At 33.3% G+C, this 19,497-nt stretch overlaps 1 protein-coding gene across 1 annotated transcript in view; it reads left to right on the top strand.

The window, feature by feature from the left end:
* Positions 1-19,497, top strand: part of LOC118197345 (NIF3-like protein 1) — an 80,588-nt gene that overhangs the window by 39,663 nt on the left and 21,428 nt on the right. The window contains exon 4 of the mRNA XM_085815718.1: positions 4,931-5,051. Coding sequence (XP_085671844.1) covers positions 4,931-5,051 — 121 coding nt within the window. The remainder of the gene's footprint in view (positions 1-4,930; positions 5,052-19,497) is intronic.

Below are 19,497 nucleotides of genomic sequence, written 5' to 3'. Positions count from 1 at the left end.
GATAGTATAGAAAACGGGAAACATGTCACGTAATTTATCTTACAAGGAAGGAATGTTGCAAAAGTTATTAGATACATCAACTGGCGAAGAATGTATTGAAGAAAATGAGGATAGAAGGAATTATGAATTTTTAGTTCACATGATACTGAGTCTCAGAAATTGATATAAGATTCTGAAAATGAGAGTCAGAATGACATAAATTTCTTTATTCGGAAAAAAATTATCGGAGGCAATAAGAAAAAAAAAAAAGATGCAATGTTTGCTCAGAGAAAACCAAAACCTCGCTGTGTCGAATGTGAAAAATATTTGTATTTGGAACACATGACAACACTTTATTCAATGTGCTGCCAATTTATTGTTGCTGAAATTTTCTGTGTGTCTATTGTGCTAATAAAGAAAATAAATAGCTGATACAGAGTAAAGGTATACATATTCTTTCTTATGCAAATATATAATACGATTGTCTATTCCTTTAATAAATTTTATTTCATAAAGGCATTGGGAGAAATTAAAAATTTTAATGTGCTTATTTACTAAGTTTAATCATAAAATTTATTATTGGCATAGATGTAACACTTTTCCCTAAAATTTGTATTTTTTTTTGCATAAAACACGAACCGGGTCTTTTGGACCCAGTGCTCGCGCTTGCGTAATTCATATGAGCGTGTGTGCTTGTGGGTTAAGGATTTTCCCAACCAACTCCATGCATTGTCGTACATAAAAAGACAAGGCATTGCCTTGTAGACACTTGGAGAACACCAATGATTTGTCCATGCCTCCAATATTTTTAGTGTCACGCTTCTTATCAAACAATGAAAAATATTTATCTACTGGAATATCCGAAATTTGAACATCAAACACTGCACACTGAAATTTATCCATATTTACTGTTGCAATTTTAATTTTTTCTGTAGGCTTAGCTTGCGATTTTGTCTCCATTATTGTTACTTTTTTCTGAAAACTGAACACTGAAGAACTTGCAAAATAATCACCACTGAATACCAATTTTTTAGAAGCACCAAAAATACACCTTGAAAAAAAAAAAAACTTTGAAACACCATACTTGAATATTTGATGACACCTGTAAGCACCATTAGAATCTTTCAGAGGTTGTGCATACTTTTCACTAATTATATGCTTGAACACTCGATGGAACACATTTCACTAATCTCATTATACACGTATCAGTAGAAGCATCCAGATGTCATCACAACAATTTTTCAATTTTTCCACTGATCATAATGCTGAAATCGACGTTAATACTTTAGCAAATACACTGGGGGGGGGAAGGATGTAGTAAACTTGTAGTAGAATCCTCTGGAAATTTCTTTGCGATGACCTTCAACACACAGCATAAATACTGATCTTAATGTAATATAAGATCGGTATGGTTCTTTGCTGTGGTATCAGTATGGTTCTTTGTTGTCAGTATGGAACAGACATATGACTGAAATGGTAAAACATTTTGGTGGCTGAGAGTAGATATATGACCGCAAAGGGTTAGGGTATAACAATGCTAATTACAGTCAGAGTCAATAGATATTAACTGTACAATGCAGTACAACTGAGTACACAGTTGTTGCAGTAATTAGCATCAGAAAATAGCAGCTGTGATATTTGAAGTCTGCAATAAATTATTATGTGATAAATCAGGTAAAGTATCGCTAGATTAAACAATCACTTAAATTATTACTTAAAAATAAATTAATACAAAATAAATACTGTATTCTACATATGAAAGCACTATAATATGTATATTATGTATATTAATTAACAATATACATAATATACATATTATAGTGCTTTATATATATTATTAATATGTATATTAATTAACAATGTACTTGAATTAAATTACTAAGCTATAAATATCAATGATAGTGTTAAGATAGCATGCAGCTAAGTGTAAACAAATAAATTATATAAACAAAGAATTAAACTGGTATGGAATTTCAGATATTTCAAATCTGCTTGTGCTTATTAAAATATTATTTAATAAGTACTGTTTGAAATAAATTCAGTCCTAGTAAAATTTATTTCAGTTAGATATGTTTCAATATTTTAAAATAATTTAATATGATATTATAAATAAAATAAAATGAAACACAGAAATAGTTTCAACAATGTAAAAAAATGCCAGATGTAATGTTTTGAATTAAAACAATATTAAAGCAAATTCTAAAAATTTGTAAAGTCCTAACATAAAACTACATATATTATATTTCAGATATTCTAAAATAAAATATATCAAAATGAATTGAAAATTTTATACTGTTTAGATAAGTATATAGAATAAACCACAAACAATGACTATTGAGTAAGTTGGGATCTAAAAGACAAATGGTATATGGCAAATATATGAAGCTTACCTATCTGTTAATGTGGAAAATGAGAGCCAAAAAAGTTGCAGATTTTAAAGATGCATATCTTTGAAAACAATAATCCAATTTTTATAGGAATTTTATCAAACTCTTTGTTTGAAGAAGCTCTTTAGTATAAATTTGAAATTTGTATTCCAGCTTAATTTTTTCTACTCTTCGCAAAAATGCACTTTATAAGCCCATCAAAATACAACTAACTATTGTTGAAATTCAAGATGAATCATTATTCATTATTGAAATAGTATATGAAAATGAATTCATTATTGAAAAAGTATATGGGAGCGAACTGTAGTTGTTCGTAGATACAAACACACCAGAATAACTATAAAATTAATATACCAGCAGGGACTTGCATAAAAGCACTTAATCAGTTATCGTTGAAACCTAAGAGGATGCTAGCATATATTTTTATCAGTGTCCATGACATTTATTACATTAGCTTACAAATAAAGGGCTAAAATTTATGTAAAAAATTAAAACTCTTTATATCTCTGTAGTGGATGTACTTATAAAGCTGCAAGCACCACTCCCAGAAGTTCTGTCTCTAAAACCTTTAAAACCATTGACTTTAATACTCTGCAAGCTCATTTGCATTCTGGTGAAGGCTAGTAAAAAGGAGAACAGATTCAAATCAGAAAAAAACTTGGTTAATTAAAATAAAATAGCTTACATAGTAAAATACTTAATGAAAAAAATTTCAGAGTTAAATGAGTGTTTAGCTTACTTTATTTACATATGTATGTGTAATGATTTATTTAGTTGTAGGTAACATAATATTAGAAGAGCTTGATTAGGAAATGCAACAATTCACTATTTAATTATGGTCCAGAAAACTGCTGCGTAGTTGGCTAGAAACTGCAGTGAAGTGGATGACCGGATGGAATTTTCGGAGAAACACAACCAGCTTGGCAATTAAACACTAGTTACTGTTTGATGATAATTTTCTTATTTTCTTAATTGCTAGAACTATAGGGGTGCTAAACGTGCTCCACAATTTTACATACTCAGTTACATCTTACATGAGGGAGAATAGCTAGCAGAGGCTGAGCAGCATGTTGTGAGCAAGAAGGTGAAGTGGCAAAAAAAGAATGCAGAGTTAGTTGTGGTACTCTTCATAAGCTTGGGAAGTAATTGTTTTATCCTAAGCAGTGACTGGGCAAAAGATTTTGCATTGCTATTACTGCCGAGAAATCATTCTATAATATGCTGCATTCTATAACAAGTGATGCAGAATGGTGCAAATTATTATGTATATATATTACATGGAATTTTTTATAAAAAATATCTTCTGAAAGTGACTCAAGAATAAATTGTTCTCCTTGGATTTCAGATTTTTTAGGATAAATTTCAGTGTATGATTGTTTCATCACCATTTGTCCCAATCTTGAGAAGTAAAACCTTTGAATAAAAGAGAGATGAAACTTTTCTCTTCATCTTTTTATCTGTTATCTTTTTCTTCTTTTCCTTTTCTGTTTCTTTTTATTATTTTTCAGTTTTCTTTGCTCTTTACATTGTAAAAACGTTTTTTAAAAATCATCACTTAGATCTGAAAAGTTATGCAGTTCCTAAATGACAGCTGTAATGTATATCTAACAACAAGTGCAGATAATCAAGCTTTATAAGTAATTTGTTATTTTATCTCCATTTTTGTAGTAATATGAAGTGTACAGTTGTGCATCCAGCTAACGAACTAGTACCTGAATGAAGGAAAGCATATATATCAGAATTATCAAATGAATTTAAAAAAAAACAAAAAAGAAAAAAAAAAAAAAAAAAGGATACATCAGAATACTGTAGTAGCACCAACTGTACCGATTCAGTTTTCCCACCTTATCCCAATCATATAGGCTGGCATACGAACATACTGTGACAAAAACCTAACCTATTCATTCTTTGTAATTTCTGTTCAGAAGCAGCCTTGCATATAAGATCTCCATATCTCTTTGTACTCTAAAATGTGTTATTTACAACAAGCATCGCATTTACTATAAATTTCTGTGATATTTTGAAACATTTGTTTATTTTTTAATTAAAAAAATGTTTTTGTTTATGCAGAATTATTTGTATTTCCTGTTTTTGAAAAAAATAAAACAATATTTAATTTGAATATGGTATTTTGTTTGTATTAGTTGAAGAGCCAGCCCTATGAAAAAAATTTCATGTCTCTGTATTGCCTATAAATCACCATTAATGGGGCAGATTCACTGTCTGCATGATTTGTTGCAATGAAAAAGATTTCTTAACATAAAGTGAAATGATGTTTTAGAATTGCTCTTAACCACTCATGAATGTAGGAGAAATTTAATAATGGATAAAACCTGTTCCACGCTAGAAGAGGAAATTATATAAGAGCTATTTCTATATTTTATCAAACATGTTAATAACATATATGGCATGCAATTGGGTAGTGCAAATTTGATAATTATATCAGGAATGCTTTATTATCAACTCAAACTATAAAGAATTGTGTTATGTTTAACTGAATTTGTATCTATATGTTAATATTGTGAATTCTTTTATAATTTTCATTATTATTTCTCCTATCATAGTTCATATGAAAGCAAGCAGTACCTTAGAGTCAAAGTCAATAAAAATTTTTTGCCAAAAGTTCTTGAAATCCTTACAACAAATAAAGAAGTTTCTTCTGTTTCTTTGACAACTTGTAATCCTGTAAGTATTTCTACAATCTTTATTGTTTCATTACAATTAGAGCTTTGTATGAAATAATATGCTAGATGTTAGTTATAAAATCTAGGTGCTGGAAATGTTTTATAATTTTAGAAAGATATGCAAACATTATAAATATAACATATTCTGAAGGATATAAAAGATAGAATAACAGAGAAGAAGATAAAATATTTTACATTTTTAAAATTGTTATAAATAAGGTTTGGTTTGTTTTTATTTTATCATAAGTATTAGAGGGCTATCTGCCTACAAGAGGTAGGTTTCCATGGAGGACTTTTGGAAAAGGAAAGTTGAGCTCACATCCATGTTACACATAACAAAAACCACAAAAATGCTCATGCACCCAGCCCATTCATCTGAAATCAAGCCCAAATCAAACTAACAGCATTCAGTGACCATTCAGCCACTGATAGGCCTTGTAAATACGAATACTTTGCATAGTCATAGGTCATAACTTTACATAACAATAGGTCAAACATATGAGATACCAATAAATAGTAAATTATTTTTTAACTATTATTCATTCCTTTCTTTTGTATTCAGGCAGTTAAAAAAATTCAAGTTTCAAGTGAATGAAGTTCTTTCAAATTCTTGCTTCAAAATATAATTTAATGCATTTTTCAAATTCGAATTAGAGTAACTTGATCACACCTTTAGTCCTATTTCCAAATCTGAAAAGAAATAGCTGTAGAAAAATCAGATATTATTACTGCTGTGCATTAAAAATTTTTAATGAGAAATATTTGTAAAATCTAATTATGAACATTCAAGTTAAAATAATAATAACTGTAATTTAAAGAAATATTTATTATGTATTGCATGAAATATTTTGATACTTAAGTATTAGCACATAAATTTAAGTGCTAATACTTAAGTTGTACAGTCAAAAGTCGTTAATTCGGACACCCATAATCCGGACCTCAAAGCTACAAACTTTCTGTGCATGCGTCGCTTTGACGCATGCGCGTAAGACCTTTACCGCTGCGAATTTGCGTGTGCGCGTGCGCAAAATACGTTTACGAACGCGCGTTTAATGTATAACGGACGGGATAAGCTAAGCTAAAATTATCTAATTATCTATTTCAGTTAATGTTGCAGATTGCGTTGTTCCTTAATCTTCGAATTGGATCTGGATTATTATTTTTTGCAGACTGTTAGAGCAATTTTATAAAAGTAAGCTTGAACTTTCGATTATGTCAAATAGAATTTCCGATATATATTTACTAATATGTAAAGGATATACAAAGCGAAAGTATCTTTCGGAGTCCATTAAACAAAAAGTAGAATTGCTGCAAAAAATGGATAAAGGCATATCCTTTGTTTATGTAAACTTTAACGTTTGTTTATCTAAACATTGTTTATCTTTAACACCGGGCGGCGGCGGCGTGCAATGAACTGGAAGTTGATCCAGCACTATCCTTATCTTAAGAGCAGATGTTTTTATTTTATTTGGCTTATAATTGCTTACTCAATGTAGTATTTCATCTCGATGTGTCTTTGATATGATTTAAATCAAATGCCTTGTCATTATAATTCGCTTCGGATAGCGAAGAAAGTGATAGAGGTTATTGAAAACGAAAAAATTTCGATTGACAAATTAGTCGGTATTCTTGACACAGCAATTATAGGACTTGAACAGCGGAACTTTGTAACTGAACACGAAATTATGTCTGTTTATAGAATTAAAGAGAATGTATTATCACATAAAAAACGAAGCAACTTAAACAACTTACATTGAAAGAAATGTTTAATAAAGTAAACAAATAAATATTAAGCTTTTTTTTTTTTTTTTTTTTTTTTTTGTAAATTTTGATACCCTTTAGATCATAATTGTTCTTTATTTCGTAAATTACGGTTTCATATTTTTAATTGTATAATTTCTGCATGCCATTTTACCAGATTTAAACTGATCATCTATAATCCGGAAAAATCGATAATCCGGAATCGCCGAAGTCCCGACGAGTCCGGATTAACGACTTTTGACTGTATTGGGTATTTATGGCATTCACTGGCTGAAAAGCTAATGTAGGGGTTATGTCTTTTCATAAAACAAAGATCACACACACTGGTCAAAGTATCAAGTTTTATTTCTTTATTCACAAAAGAAAAGATAAATGAGATGAGTTTGTACAGATGGATCGAGTATGTTTTAGGAGAGTAATTACAACCTTTGTTCTTGTATGCACAGGTAAATGATTCAGCTGACCACCTACATTTGGTCAGTTTAGATCAGTCCAGGTCTGATCGCCTACGTGCAGTCAGAAAGCATCTTGTTGTAGCTCCTTTGTGAGCATTCTGTTAGACTGCTTCTATAGGACTTCTAGATCCAAGTGAAGATTTGTTTACTTATAGCACAATCTGGTGCATCGTTGAGGCACGATTCCCACAACGCTCAGCCATCAACAGTAAGGACCTCCAAACACTAGATCACATCTGTAAAAAGCAAAACTATAAAAAATGTTGGAAAAAACAGTTTGCAAAGAAATGATCTCAGGTTGCAATTCCATTAGACCAGAACTTAATGTAGTCAGCCAAAATGGAAGTTGTTTCATGAGATCTTACTTTAGCTACATCGTAGTGGTCATGGGGCTTTATCTTGACCACTTTATAAGGTCCTAAGAATTTAGGTCTTAGCTTGAGACCTCCTAACTGCATTCTTTTAATGGCTACTAGATCGTGACCTTGTAGAGCGGAACAGTTCTAGAATGTCGATTGTATTGTCGTCAGTTCTCCTCTTGCAATGGGAAGAACTTTGCTTTGGGCCTCTTCATGAATAGTTTCTTTCTCCTGGATTGTGGAGTTCAGGAATTCTTCATCAAGGATTTCTTTGGTCTGCCTTGTTTCTTCACACCTGTCATCAGTTCAAAGGGATTGAATTTCATGGTTCTACTGATGGTGCAGTGGATGATTCGTTGGATGTCAGGAATGAACTTGAACCATTTGGCAAGATTATCTGTTGATAGTTTTGCAAACACTGGGATAAGGGTTTCATGAATTCTTTCAATCAGGCCATTGGCGCTTGGCATTCCTGTTGTGTTTTTTTTTTTTTTTTTTTTTTTTTTTTTTTTTTTTGTGTGTGTGTGTACTGAATTCCTTCATCTTTGCAGTAATCTTCAGTGTCCTTTGAAGTGAAAGCAGATTCCTTGTTGAAAATAATTCTTGAGAGATTTCCGAAGACAGCTTGTTGGATTTTTAGCTTCTGTATGACTTCTGTTGTTGATTTTGTCTTAACTGGGTAAAATCAAACAAACTTTGTAAAACCATCTACCACTGTAATGATATGTCAGTGTCTCTTATCTGTGGATGACAAGGGTCCTGTGAAATCGATGTCTTATATGCTGAAAGGAATACTGTCCTTTGGGATTGGGTTCAACAGACCTTCTAGTTTGCTGCATTTTTTATTACAGAGGATGTTGTCTACACAGTTCCTTTTAACTTGCTTGATTTTCTTTGTAACTTTCAAAATATGACAATCTCTTTTCAACAGATCTTCCATCTTTTATACAGCAAAGTGGCCTTTGTTATGTATTCCACAAACAATCTCTAACTCCATCGCTTCTGGCACAATGGTGAGTTCTCGACCTCTCTCCTGCAGATACAACACCTTATCTTTTAGCAGGTAGTCATCTCTGAGTTCTTTCTCGACCAGTGTTTTTAATAATTAAAGACGCTCATCAGCTTCTTGTGCTGTTGCGACCTTAGTCATGGTTTCATTTTGGGAACAAGTGTCCGTGCACACAGCATCCGTGCTCTATGTGTCAACATGTCTCATTTGTTGATTAGGTCTGTGGATAACTTCATATTCGAATTCTTTGAGTAGTAGTGCCCATTTAGCTATCTTTGGCATCAGATCTTTTTTCTGCATTGTTTTCTAAAATGCATCGCAGTTGGTGACTATTTTGGTTTTTGTCTCTAAGGCTGCTATTACATACAATATTTGTTGCCGAAACATAGCGTTACAAGGAACATTTCTGGGAAGTGAGCTTCCATGAAATCGGGTTACCATCTTCACTTGGTAAACAGGCTGAAAGCTAAACAAGAATCAGTTATCGCTCAAATTGGTGAAAGTGACGTTTCCTTTCATGTGACGATTGTTTTTCCATGTTGTATTTTGTATTGCTCACACTCTTTTCATTTTAAACTTTATTGTTAGTGATGGAAAATAATAGAAAGGTAATGGCTATTAAGTAAATCACTTTTATCGCGACTCTGGTGATTCTAAAAGTTTTAGAGAAAACAGTGCAAAGAGAAGTCCTTTTCTTTGTAATGATATCTTGTATATATTTGATTTTATTATTGTAAATAGTTTTTTTTTTTTTTTTTTTTTTTTTTTTTTTTTTTTTTTTGTATCGATATATTTATTTAATAACTTTTATGTGCATGAATCAAAAATTTTTATTTTATCCCCAAAATGTTAAATATTTCATAAAGGCTACTTGCTCAGTTTTTTTATTTAAATTCCCAAGTATAGTTACAAATGCAAATGTTGTGTGTAAGTGGGTGAATTTTAATGACTAGCCTAATGCACAAAATGCACTTCAATTATTTTTCAACTGTGTATTCCATATCCATGATAATGTGCAAAGAACTGATGACTACAGTTGCTGACAATTATATAATCATTATATGAATTAGAAGTAACTTCAAATAAACTTTTTGGCCATGTTCATTTTTGCATTCATATATATATACACACACACATCTAATAAGTCATATATTTACCTACACATAGCGAGAGAGATGCGATGGTTTAGAAGTTCTTGATGTATGTTTATTAGTATTAAAGTAATGAATAAGATTTTTATTGATGAATGTATATACAAATGTTTTTCATCATTCATAATAAGAAATTCATAAATTTCCAATGTATCAATATGTACCATTTATAATAAAAATATAGTTCTTAATGTGTTTATTATCTAAAAAGCATTTCATTAATAACATGAAGATAATAGCATACAAATTTAATCTGTATCCTCATTATTAAATAATCCATGTTTTAATAAATATGCATAATCGCTGATTATGCAATTTCAGTTTAAAAGTAATAAAGGTAATTAGCAGAAGAGTAAAGTCATGCATATACAAACATATTTAAAAAAATTATTCCCCTTAATAAAAAAATTCTATTATATAATAATATTCGTTTCACACGATCAGCCCAAAGTACAACAAATTTGGCGAACTTTTGGCAACAAATAATTTGTAAACAAATCATCAGAAATAGCATGTCATAAAATATTGTATACTCTGAAATTTCCTCGATTATAAATTTAATGACTTATTAATTAAACATTTAAAAATGACTTAGACAGTTATACTATAACAAAACATCAATATATGTATATATATATACGGCCTTTTTCCGTATTTATTCAATTAAATAAGCATCTATTTCAACCGTCCATAATTCCACAACGAGAGCCATAGCCATACTGAAAATTACCCATGATCCTTCAGAAGCAGAACTTTTGTCTGATTGGTTGAACGTATGCAGAACACGTCTCCAGACGGAACATTTTCGGAAGGTTTCAAAATGTTGCTCATAGCTAGGGCATGTTGTTCGTAGCTAGACGAAACATTTCTCGGAAGCCTTACGTATAAACCAGTTCTTGGAAATGTCCTGACTAGCTGCTCACGTCGACAGAAGTGATAAGGGTTTAAGAGATAACTTGGCACTTTTTCTTGTTGGAGTGATGTTTTCTTATTCATGTAATGGATTAGATGCCATCATCTAATATGTCTATTATCTAAGCATTGAAGCAATACTGCATCAAAACCATGACTACTAACATCCGTATGTAACTCCAAAGGCTTTGTAATAACTTACTTACATCTTCTTTATCGGTGGTTCTTGTGTTCTATTGGCCAAACAAAGACACTTTCCTTTAACTAAATCTATTTAATGAAGAGAAGACTATGTACAAATATTATATACAGATTACAGAGTATCTAGTTTATGTCACTCTCAACCACTCTCATCAACCTCTCAACCCTCTCTGCCGAAACTCTTAATTAGCTAAACATACGGGCGGCGCAGCGCCCTCTATCTCTTTTTCCTACATGACTCCCCACCTGTACTCTTTAATAAGAGTACACAAACTTACTTACATAACAATATCAACATTAATTAATAATGGATTAATACTAAATGGTATGACATATATAAATGAATAATATAAAAGAATAATCTATACTAGTATATATCAAAGCCACAAATGAACATAATAATTAATAATATACTAAAACTCAATAATATCAAAAGTTCTAAATTAAATCTCGAAAGGATATAATATCTGGATCGATCTTCTGAATTGTCCTTTGGGCGTGCGAACAAGGCACGCTCGAACATGTCCATCTCTTCGTATAATCACGTTTTCAATTACACCCATGTCCCAAAGTAGTTTGGATTGTTTTGGTCCTTCTACCAACACAACGTCTCCAGTCTTAAGGTTCCGCTCAGTTTTAGGATTAGCAAAGTTATGCGCATTTCTAAGATGGAGTAAATATTACTCTTTCCACTTGATCCATGTTAATTTTAAGAGTTTAGATTGGTAAAGCTTCCTCCTAGTTAAAGTCTCTTCGTCGGATACCTTGTTAAAAATTTCCAAGAAATGCTCAGGAAAGTTAAATGTACCACGTCCTGGCAATAAAAACTGTGAAGGTGTGAGCGGGCGAGGTTCACCCAGCTCGTTGCTCTCGTATGTTAGAGGTCTATTATTTAGCACACACTCGAGTTCAGTTAATATTGTAGAGAGCTCTTCGAAAGTCAGTAATGCTCTCCCTAAGATTTTCTTCAGAGGTTCCTTGATGCTTCTCATCAAACGCTCCCAGAACCCTCCCCACCATGGGGAATGCTCAGGTATGAATTTCCATGTTACCTCTTTGGATGTCAAGGAATCACTCACACTTGGATCTGCTTTGATTCTTTTAAATCCTTTAATTATTTCACATGTGCTGCGGAAATTCTTGGCATTATCTGAATAAATCACTTTGCAGCTCCCTCTTCTTGCTAAAAAACGTTGTAATGAAAAAATGAAACTTTTTGCTGACATATCTGAAACCACTTCAATGTGTACAGCACGAGTGACGGCGCATGTAAATAAGGCTATGTACACCTTTTTGTGGTTACCCGCTTTTTCTCTAATAGTAACTGCTCCCGTTAAGTCGATGCCTACAACTGTGAAAGGATTACTTTGGACTACACGATCTCTGGGTAACTGACCCGTTAACTGTTTGGCGGGCTTCACTGCAAACTTTTTACACACCAGGCAAGCGTTAATAACTTTCTTTACTACTTGTCTTCCTTTAGGTATCCAAAATTTATTCCTGACTTTGGACAATGTTGCCATGACTCCTGAATGGAATACTTTTATGTGTTCACTAAATATCACTAGTTCGGTGAACTTCGTTTTGGGCAGAATAATGGGATGTTTTTCGTCATCTATTAATTCTGCTTGTTCCAAACGACCTCTGACACGCAAAATACCTCTACTGTCCAGATATGGTGCTAAACTGTAAAGCTTAGAATCTGGTGTTATTAGATTATTCCTCTCTAGTTGGTGAATATCCGAAAAGTAATTCGCTCTCTGTACTTGTTTTATCCAGTACTCCTCAGCTTCTTGGATCTCCAATACAGTAAGAGGACCTTCTTCACAGGCACGTTTTCTTAGCTTGGCGACAAACCGCTTTACCCAAGCTGTAACTCTCAACAATTTTTCGAGACTGCTGAATTTGGTAATGTCTAACGCATTTTCTTCTTCTGGAATAGTCACCTGAACATAAGTGCTTAAACGTTCCAAATTTTGAGTATCAGTTTCTACTTTAAACTTCTGCTCAGGCCATTGATCTTCAGAATCTTTCAACCATGATGGACCATGCCACCAGTTATTATCTTTCACCAATGCATTTGCTGTTTCACCACGAGTTAATTTATCTGCTGGGTTTTCCGACCCTGGACAATATTTCCACTTATCAGGCGAGGTACAGTCTTGTATTTCTGCAACTCTATTCGACACGAACTGCTTCCACTCACGCGCTGACCCCTTTATCCACCACAAGCAAATTTCGGAGTCCGTCCACAGAACTAACCTACCTACCAAATCCTGAAACATTTTCAATAAATATTTCCCTAACCTAGCTGCAACTACAGCCCCCATCAATTCCAACCTAGGGAGGGACAACTTTTTTAACGGAGCTATCCTACTCTTCGACATTATAAACGACGTACATACCTCTCCTCTCTCATTCTTATATCTAAAATATGCCACCGCTCCATATGCCACTACTGACGCATCACTGAAAATATGAATTTCAACCGACTGACCTTTACTTAGAACTTCTGTAAAGTAGTACCTCTCCATTTTCAACGCGTTTAATTCCTCAATTTCAGCGCACCACTTTATCCATTTGCACCGTAACTCCTTTGACAACTCTGCATCCCACTCCAAACCTCTCTCCCATATTTCCTGCATCAGTCTCTTAACTCGCACCACAAATGGAGAAATAAATCCGACTGGGTCAAACACCGATCTTTTACTATTTCTCAACGATTCTAAACTACTCAACAATGATGTAACGTCTACTCTCAAACCATCCTCTTCTAAGTTCCACACCAAGCCTAACACTTTCAACTTACTATCTCTCTCAGACCTACTTTCTTCACACAACCCTTCCTGAACCCACAAGTCATACAGCTCTTTAGAATTAGTGTTTAGCTTTCTCAAATTAAAACTTGCGTCTCTCAAAATAGATACCGCCTCTGATAAAAGACTGAAAGCTGATTCTACACTTTCCCCTCCATAACACAAATCGTCTGCATACAGTGAGCTATTTAGCATCTCGACACAGTTTTTGTTTATTTCCGCATATGTCTTTAAATGATGTTTGATCGTTGCACTCAATAAAAACGGTGAACAATTACATCCAAATAATACTCTGTTCATTTGCATAATTTTAAAGTCCTCACTGTCATTATCAGGATACCAGAGAAATTTTAAATATTGCCTATCTTCCCTTGCTATCCCAATCATCAAAAATGCCTTTTCTATGTCACCGCAGAATCCAATTTTAAATTTTCGAACGGAAAGAATGATATCCAAAATATTCGGATTTAGGTTTGGGCCCTTTTCTAAACAATCGTTTAACGATAGCTTTCCTCTTTCGCAACTGCTGCAATTAAATACCATTCGAACTTGAGTGCTTTTTTTATCGTTACGGACCACTGCTCGGAATGGCATAAAGTATCCCTCTCTCGTATCCTCACACTCTTGAATAATGTTGTTTTGTGTCTGAAATTTAATTATTTCCATAAACTGTTCCCTCACAAAGCTGTTACCTTTTAACTCTCGCTGCACCCTTTCGAACTGCCTTTTCGCTAAACCAAAATTATTTTCCAAATGCTCTGGACTCCTATTCTACAACAAGCGAGCCTCATACCTTCCGTCTACATATTTCAAATCCTCTTCAAATTGTTTAATTATTCGCTCATCGCCAGAACCCCTTTCCGACGCGCACTTAGAGATTCCTAGACTTTCAATCTCCCAAAGCTGACGAATCTGTTCCGATATTTTTATTTCCTCTTCCGAATCGATGTGTATAAACAAGCCGGTGGAGTCTGACCTTGAACTTAACTTCTTACTCTCTCCCCCCACTCTACCACTCAATGTCCAACCGAATATGCTTTCATGCAGTACTAAATAGTCTGTTAACCGATGTTTTCCCCGTTAAGACGCAGTTCAAGTAATCATTCCCAATTAAAATCTGTACCTCTGCCGCTTCACTATCGCAGCTGTCAGATAAGTGAAATCCTTGTTGGCGAAGATTGTTTATAATTTCTGCATATGGCGTGGGTAATGCACTGGAACATATGGTTTTTACTTCGAGTATTAGAGTGAACCCTGTCTTATTTTTTAGAGAAAGTCTTTTTCTTTTAAATTCTCGCACTGGAGGATTCGAAGATACAAATGTATGAATTCTTAATCTTTCTTTACAAATAGTTGGTAAACTTGCTTTTCTGGAAATAGACTGACAAACATAAGATCTTTCGAAAGCAGAATCGCATAACAACCTAACGTTAAATGTGGAATTATTTCCTACCAGTTGACCTCTCAATGTTTGATAATAAATCACGTCATTAGGAATTTGCTTGCTCAGTGTTTCGAGGAATAGTGAACTAACGTTTGTCCCTTTTGCTGCGCTCGCAGTATTTTTAATGGATTTATTTTCTTGCCCTTCTGCATCACACAGGCTCTCTAAATGCGACAAAGATTTGCAAATATTACATTTAACCCATTTTGCCTTACAAAATGGTTTTTTGTGACCCTTTTTTAAACAGCGCTTGCACTTAAATTGATCGTATAGAGCTTTGTGTTTCTCTGAAATACTTTAGTCGCAGTCTTTAGAAAGGTGAGATTTAAGACAAAAGTCGCACATATAATTTTCGACTGATGTATTAAGCGTCGCCACTGATACCATTTTCTTTTTAATTGGAGCAACACTCTTACGATAGTTGTCGGTATTTCTTTCACTGGTTATCGAAAGTGTTTGTTGCTTAAGACCCAGAGTTAGTGACTTTTCGCGCGCTTCTACTTCTCTCTTTAGAAATAACAATAAATCTGACACTGTTGACTCTGTGTCGACCTTTTGCTCCTTACTAAACTGTAACACTAAATCTTGCGGTATACACTTATATAAAATAGGAAGTAATAGATTGCTGTAAGAATTAAAATTAATATCTAATGTCTCTAAACTTCTTGTTTGAACTGTTATTTCATCATATAGTTTTCTTAAACTGGATACATCACTTGAACGGCGTACTGACTCTAAAACTAGGAGAACGTTCATATGCGCACTAACTAATATTTCTTTTTTCCCAAATCTGTCAGTTAAGATTTCGATGGCCTTTATATAGTTTTCTCCTATTAATGGCAATCCGCTTATAGCTTTTGCAGCTGAACCGGTGAGTAAAGATCTTAAATAGTTAAACTTCTCAACATCTTGAAGCATATTGTTTTCGTGAATGGCAGCTTTATACTGAGCCCAAAATTCAGTAAATTTACATAAATCGCCGCTGAAAGTTTCTAAGGTAATGCGAGGCAATTTAGTATTATAATTAGTTTTGATTTCCGAAACTTGTGAAGTTATTCCGGTTTTACCCACATTTTGAATATATCTATTGACTTTAGATTTACATCTAATGATGGATTCGCTGTATTCTAAACAATGTTCTACTTCTGTCTCTAATTCCTGAACAGTGCTTTGAGCATTAATAACTTCATCATATTTTAACAAGCTAGTTTCTCTCTCGATTAACACTGAAAGCGATTCCTGCAACACTTCTAGGTTCGGATTCTCGCTTTGCAATTCCTCATCTAATTTCCTTAAATTTTGTTACACTGGTACGAACCGAACCTCTAATTTTTCTATTTCTCTCGACGGTTTCTTCAAAACTCATTATCAAAGATAAATTGCATGCAGATAAATGAAATGACTCACCTTCTGGCCTGATGCTACCAAAACTTGATGTATGTAATAACTTACTTACATCTTCTTTATCGGTGGTTCTTGTGTTCTATTGGCCAAACAAAGACACTTTCCTTTAACTAAATCTATTTAATGAAGAGAAGACTATGTACAAATATTATATACAGATTACAGAGTATCTAGTTTATGTCACTCTCAACCACTCTCATCAACCTCTCAACCCTCTCTGCCGAAACTCTTAATTAGCTAAACATACGGGCGGTGCAGCGCCCTCTATCTCTTTTTCCTACATGCTTTCCCTGCTGGAAGATCTGAAGTACAAGACTTTGGCTCAAAAGTTCTTTAAGGTGATCAAATGCTTGCTTCTGCATTGGCCCAGATTCATACTCTACACCATTATGAAGCATATCACTGAGTAGTTTGGCTATTTTGTTTGCTTGACGTTCTTAGTTTGAGGAAAATGTTGAACTACAACTGTCTTATTTGGGGATGGACGACTTTTACATTCTTTAGTTAAATAACCAAGAAATTCAATTTTTCTTTTTAGGAATTGACATTTTTTAAAATTAATTTCAAGTCCATATTCTGAAGTTGTTTTTAAAACTAAACTCTCTGTTTCATTACGGGAAGGTGTGATAAAATCTTATCCATGTAAATTACAACTGTATTATTATTTCCTGAATTATCCCTTGTTAATTCCCTGAATATGTTATAGATAAATCTTTAAAATGCACTAGAACTTCTGGTCAAACCAAAGAAAGCTCTTAAAATAAAATAAAATAAAAATTAAAAATTAAAAAATTAAAAAAAATTTTTTTTAAAAACTTTTTATGAAAAATGAATGCTAAATATTTGGTACATTTTTCATCGATTGGAATATGGAAAAACCCACTTTTCAAATCTAAAGTTGAAAAAATTTCCCTTTCCCCAAATGGTCAAGTACTTCCTCTGTCTTGGCCATAGCAAAATAATCTTTCACAGTATTTTGTTTAATTGTCTGAAGTCGACGCATAACTGATGTGGTCCATTGTGTTTTTTTACATAACCGAATTGGGGATGTGTATTCAGAACAAGATGGTTTAATTATCCCCATTTGTAACCACTCATCTATCTGTTTATCAACAATTTTTTGTTCAACAAACGGTAATGTTGCAATATCGGAATATCATCGTTTAACATGATAAGTCATTTTTAAATTAATGTCGTTGGTTTTCTTTGATTTCTTGCAAATATTCCCATCATTAATATGCAAGAAATCTAGATCACATTCCTTAAACACATTTGCAAAATTTAATAAAATCTCTCTTGTAAAGATGATTCACTTTAAAAATTATTTTCGGTGTTAGGAAATGGTATTTTATTTTTTCATCCTGACTTAATTTTAGAAGTTTAGAATAAATGTTTCCTGTTAAAATTAAAGGAACAGATAGTTTATTTATGACTGCAATGATGATTTTTAACCTTCATGAATTGTGATTCAAAGATAATCCTACTCTAGCGATATTTGCCTCTTTTTTTTTTTCATTAAAACATGAGCTAAGTATTATTTTACAGCGGTGTTTTTATTTCAGTTAATGATCGATAAGTGCTTTTATTTTTTTATTTTCTACTAAAATATCAGCATATTGTAACTCATGAATAAAACTAATGTTATTAACACTGATTTTTTTCCCCCATTTCCTTATTCTATTCGCTTTGTTTACATTTTACATAATCCGTAGCGAAATGAAAATTTTCGCCTTTTTCCCCACAAACATAACATGATCTCTTTGGTGTGGATGAAATGACATCCAGGTTGCTATTGTGTTTATTTTGATGAAATGAGTCATCCTTAACATTTTGGTTTTGAACACATGGTACTTTCAGTTCTTCAGACTGAATTTTAGGGTTATGTATTTCAGACAGTAATTTTCCTTGGGGTGAGAGATATAAACCACATTCTTGCCCTAACTGCGTTGGATTAAACCATGTTTTCCCCTCGCGACCACCTATGTATTCTTTTGTTTTAAAATCCAAAGTTTCATACATTTTATCTGCAACAATTAAACCGCATAACTTTTTTAAGTCCTTTTGTGTTTCCCTAACCCGACAATAGTATTCAAATGCAGTCAATCATAATGCATATTGAACATGCGACTCATTTGCTGCCACGTTCCTTACTTATTCCTGTTCTTGCAAACTGTTTGAGCTCGAACATCACAAACTTAAACACAGCTGAATGTAAGCATGCCAGTTTGAAGGATAAGTCTGAACAATATTTTAAGAGGAAACTGTCAGAGTTCAAAAATAGTAAACAAGTAATTAAAGCTTTTCTTAGTTCAGGTGAAAAAGTTTTGGAAACTAGTTATATAATAAACCTAAGAATTACCAAGACTGGGCAAGCTCACCCTATTGGGGTAAACCGTATATTACCAGCGGCTAGATACACTCTTTTGCAAAAAAATCTTAAGCACCATGAAGGAAGTGGTTGTTTTTGATGAAATTGAATATTTGTATAGCACGTACACAGATAATAAAATGATAAAAAAATGGAAACAAGCCATGCAAGAAGCGATTAGTGCTTTAAAGACGAATGGCACATGAATTTTGACAAATGCACCGGAAGGGAAATTCATTATATGCTGCAAATGGGTATACAAGTCCAAACGAGATTGCATAGTACCTGTTCACGGCTCACAATCAGCTATTGGTGTTCAAATTAGTAGTTGGCTCCTGGCGGCAATGCATGCTTGAATTCATCGAGGCAAGGAGTGGTAGAGGTTCCTAATGTCATCCTGCGACACATTCTGCCAGGCATCAGTTGTTCCTCCAGATCTGCGATATTTTGTGGTGCCCGAATCTGTTAACCTACCCTGTCCCAGACATGCTCAATTGGTGAAAGGTCTGGTGACCTTGCTGTCCAAGGAAGAGTATCAACCGCCCGGAAACAGTCCAGAGATATGCA

Source organism: Stegodyphus dumicola, chromosome 4 (assembly GCF_044657685.1).
Source record: "Stegodyphus dumicola isolate Sdum_Otavi_A_Nest chromosome 4, ASM4465768v1".
Taxonomy (NCBI): Eukaryota; Metazoa; Arthropoda; class Arachnida; order Araneae; family Eresidae; genus Stegodyphus; species Stegodyphus dumicola.
This window is presented reverse-complemented; position numbering and strand designations above follow the sequence as displayed.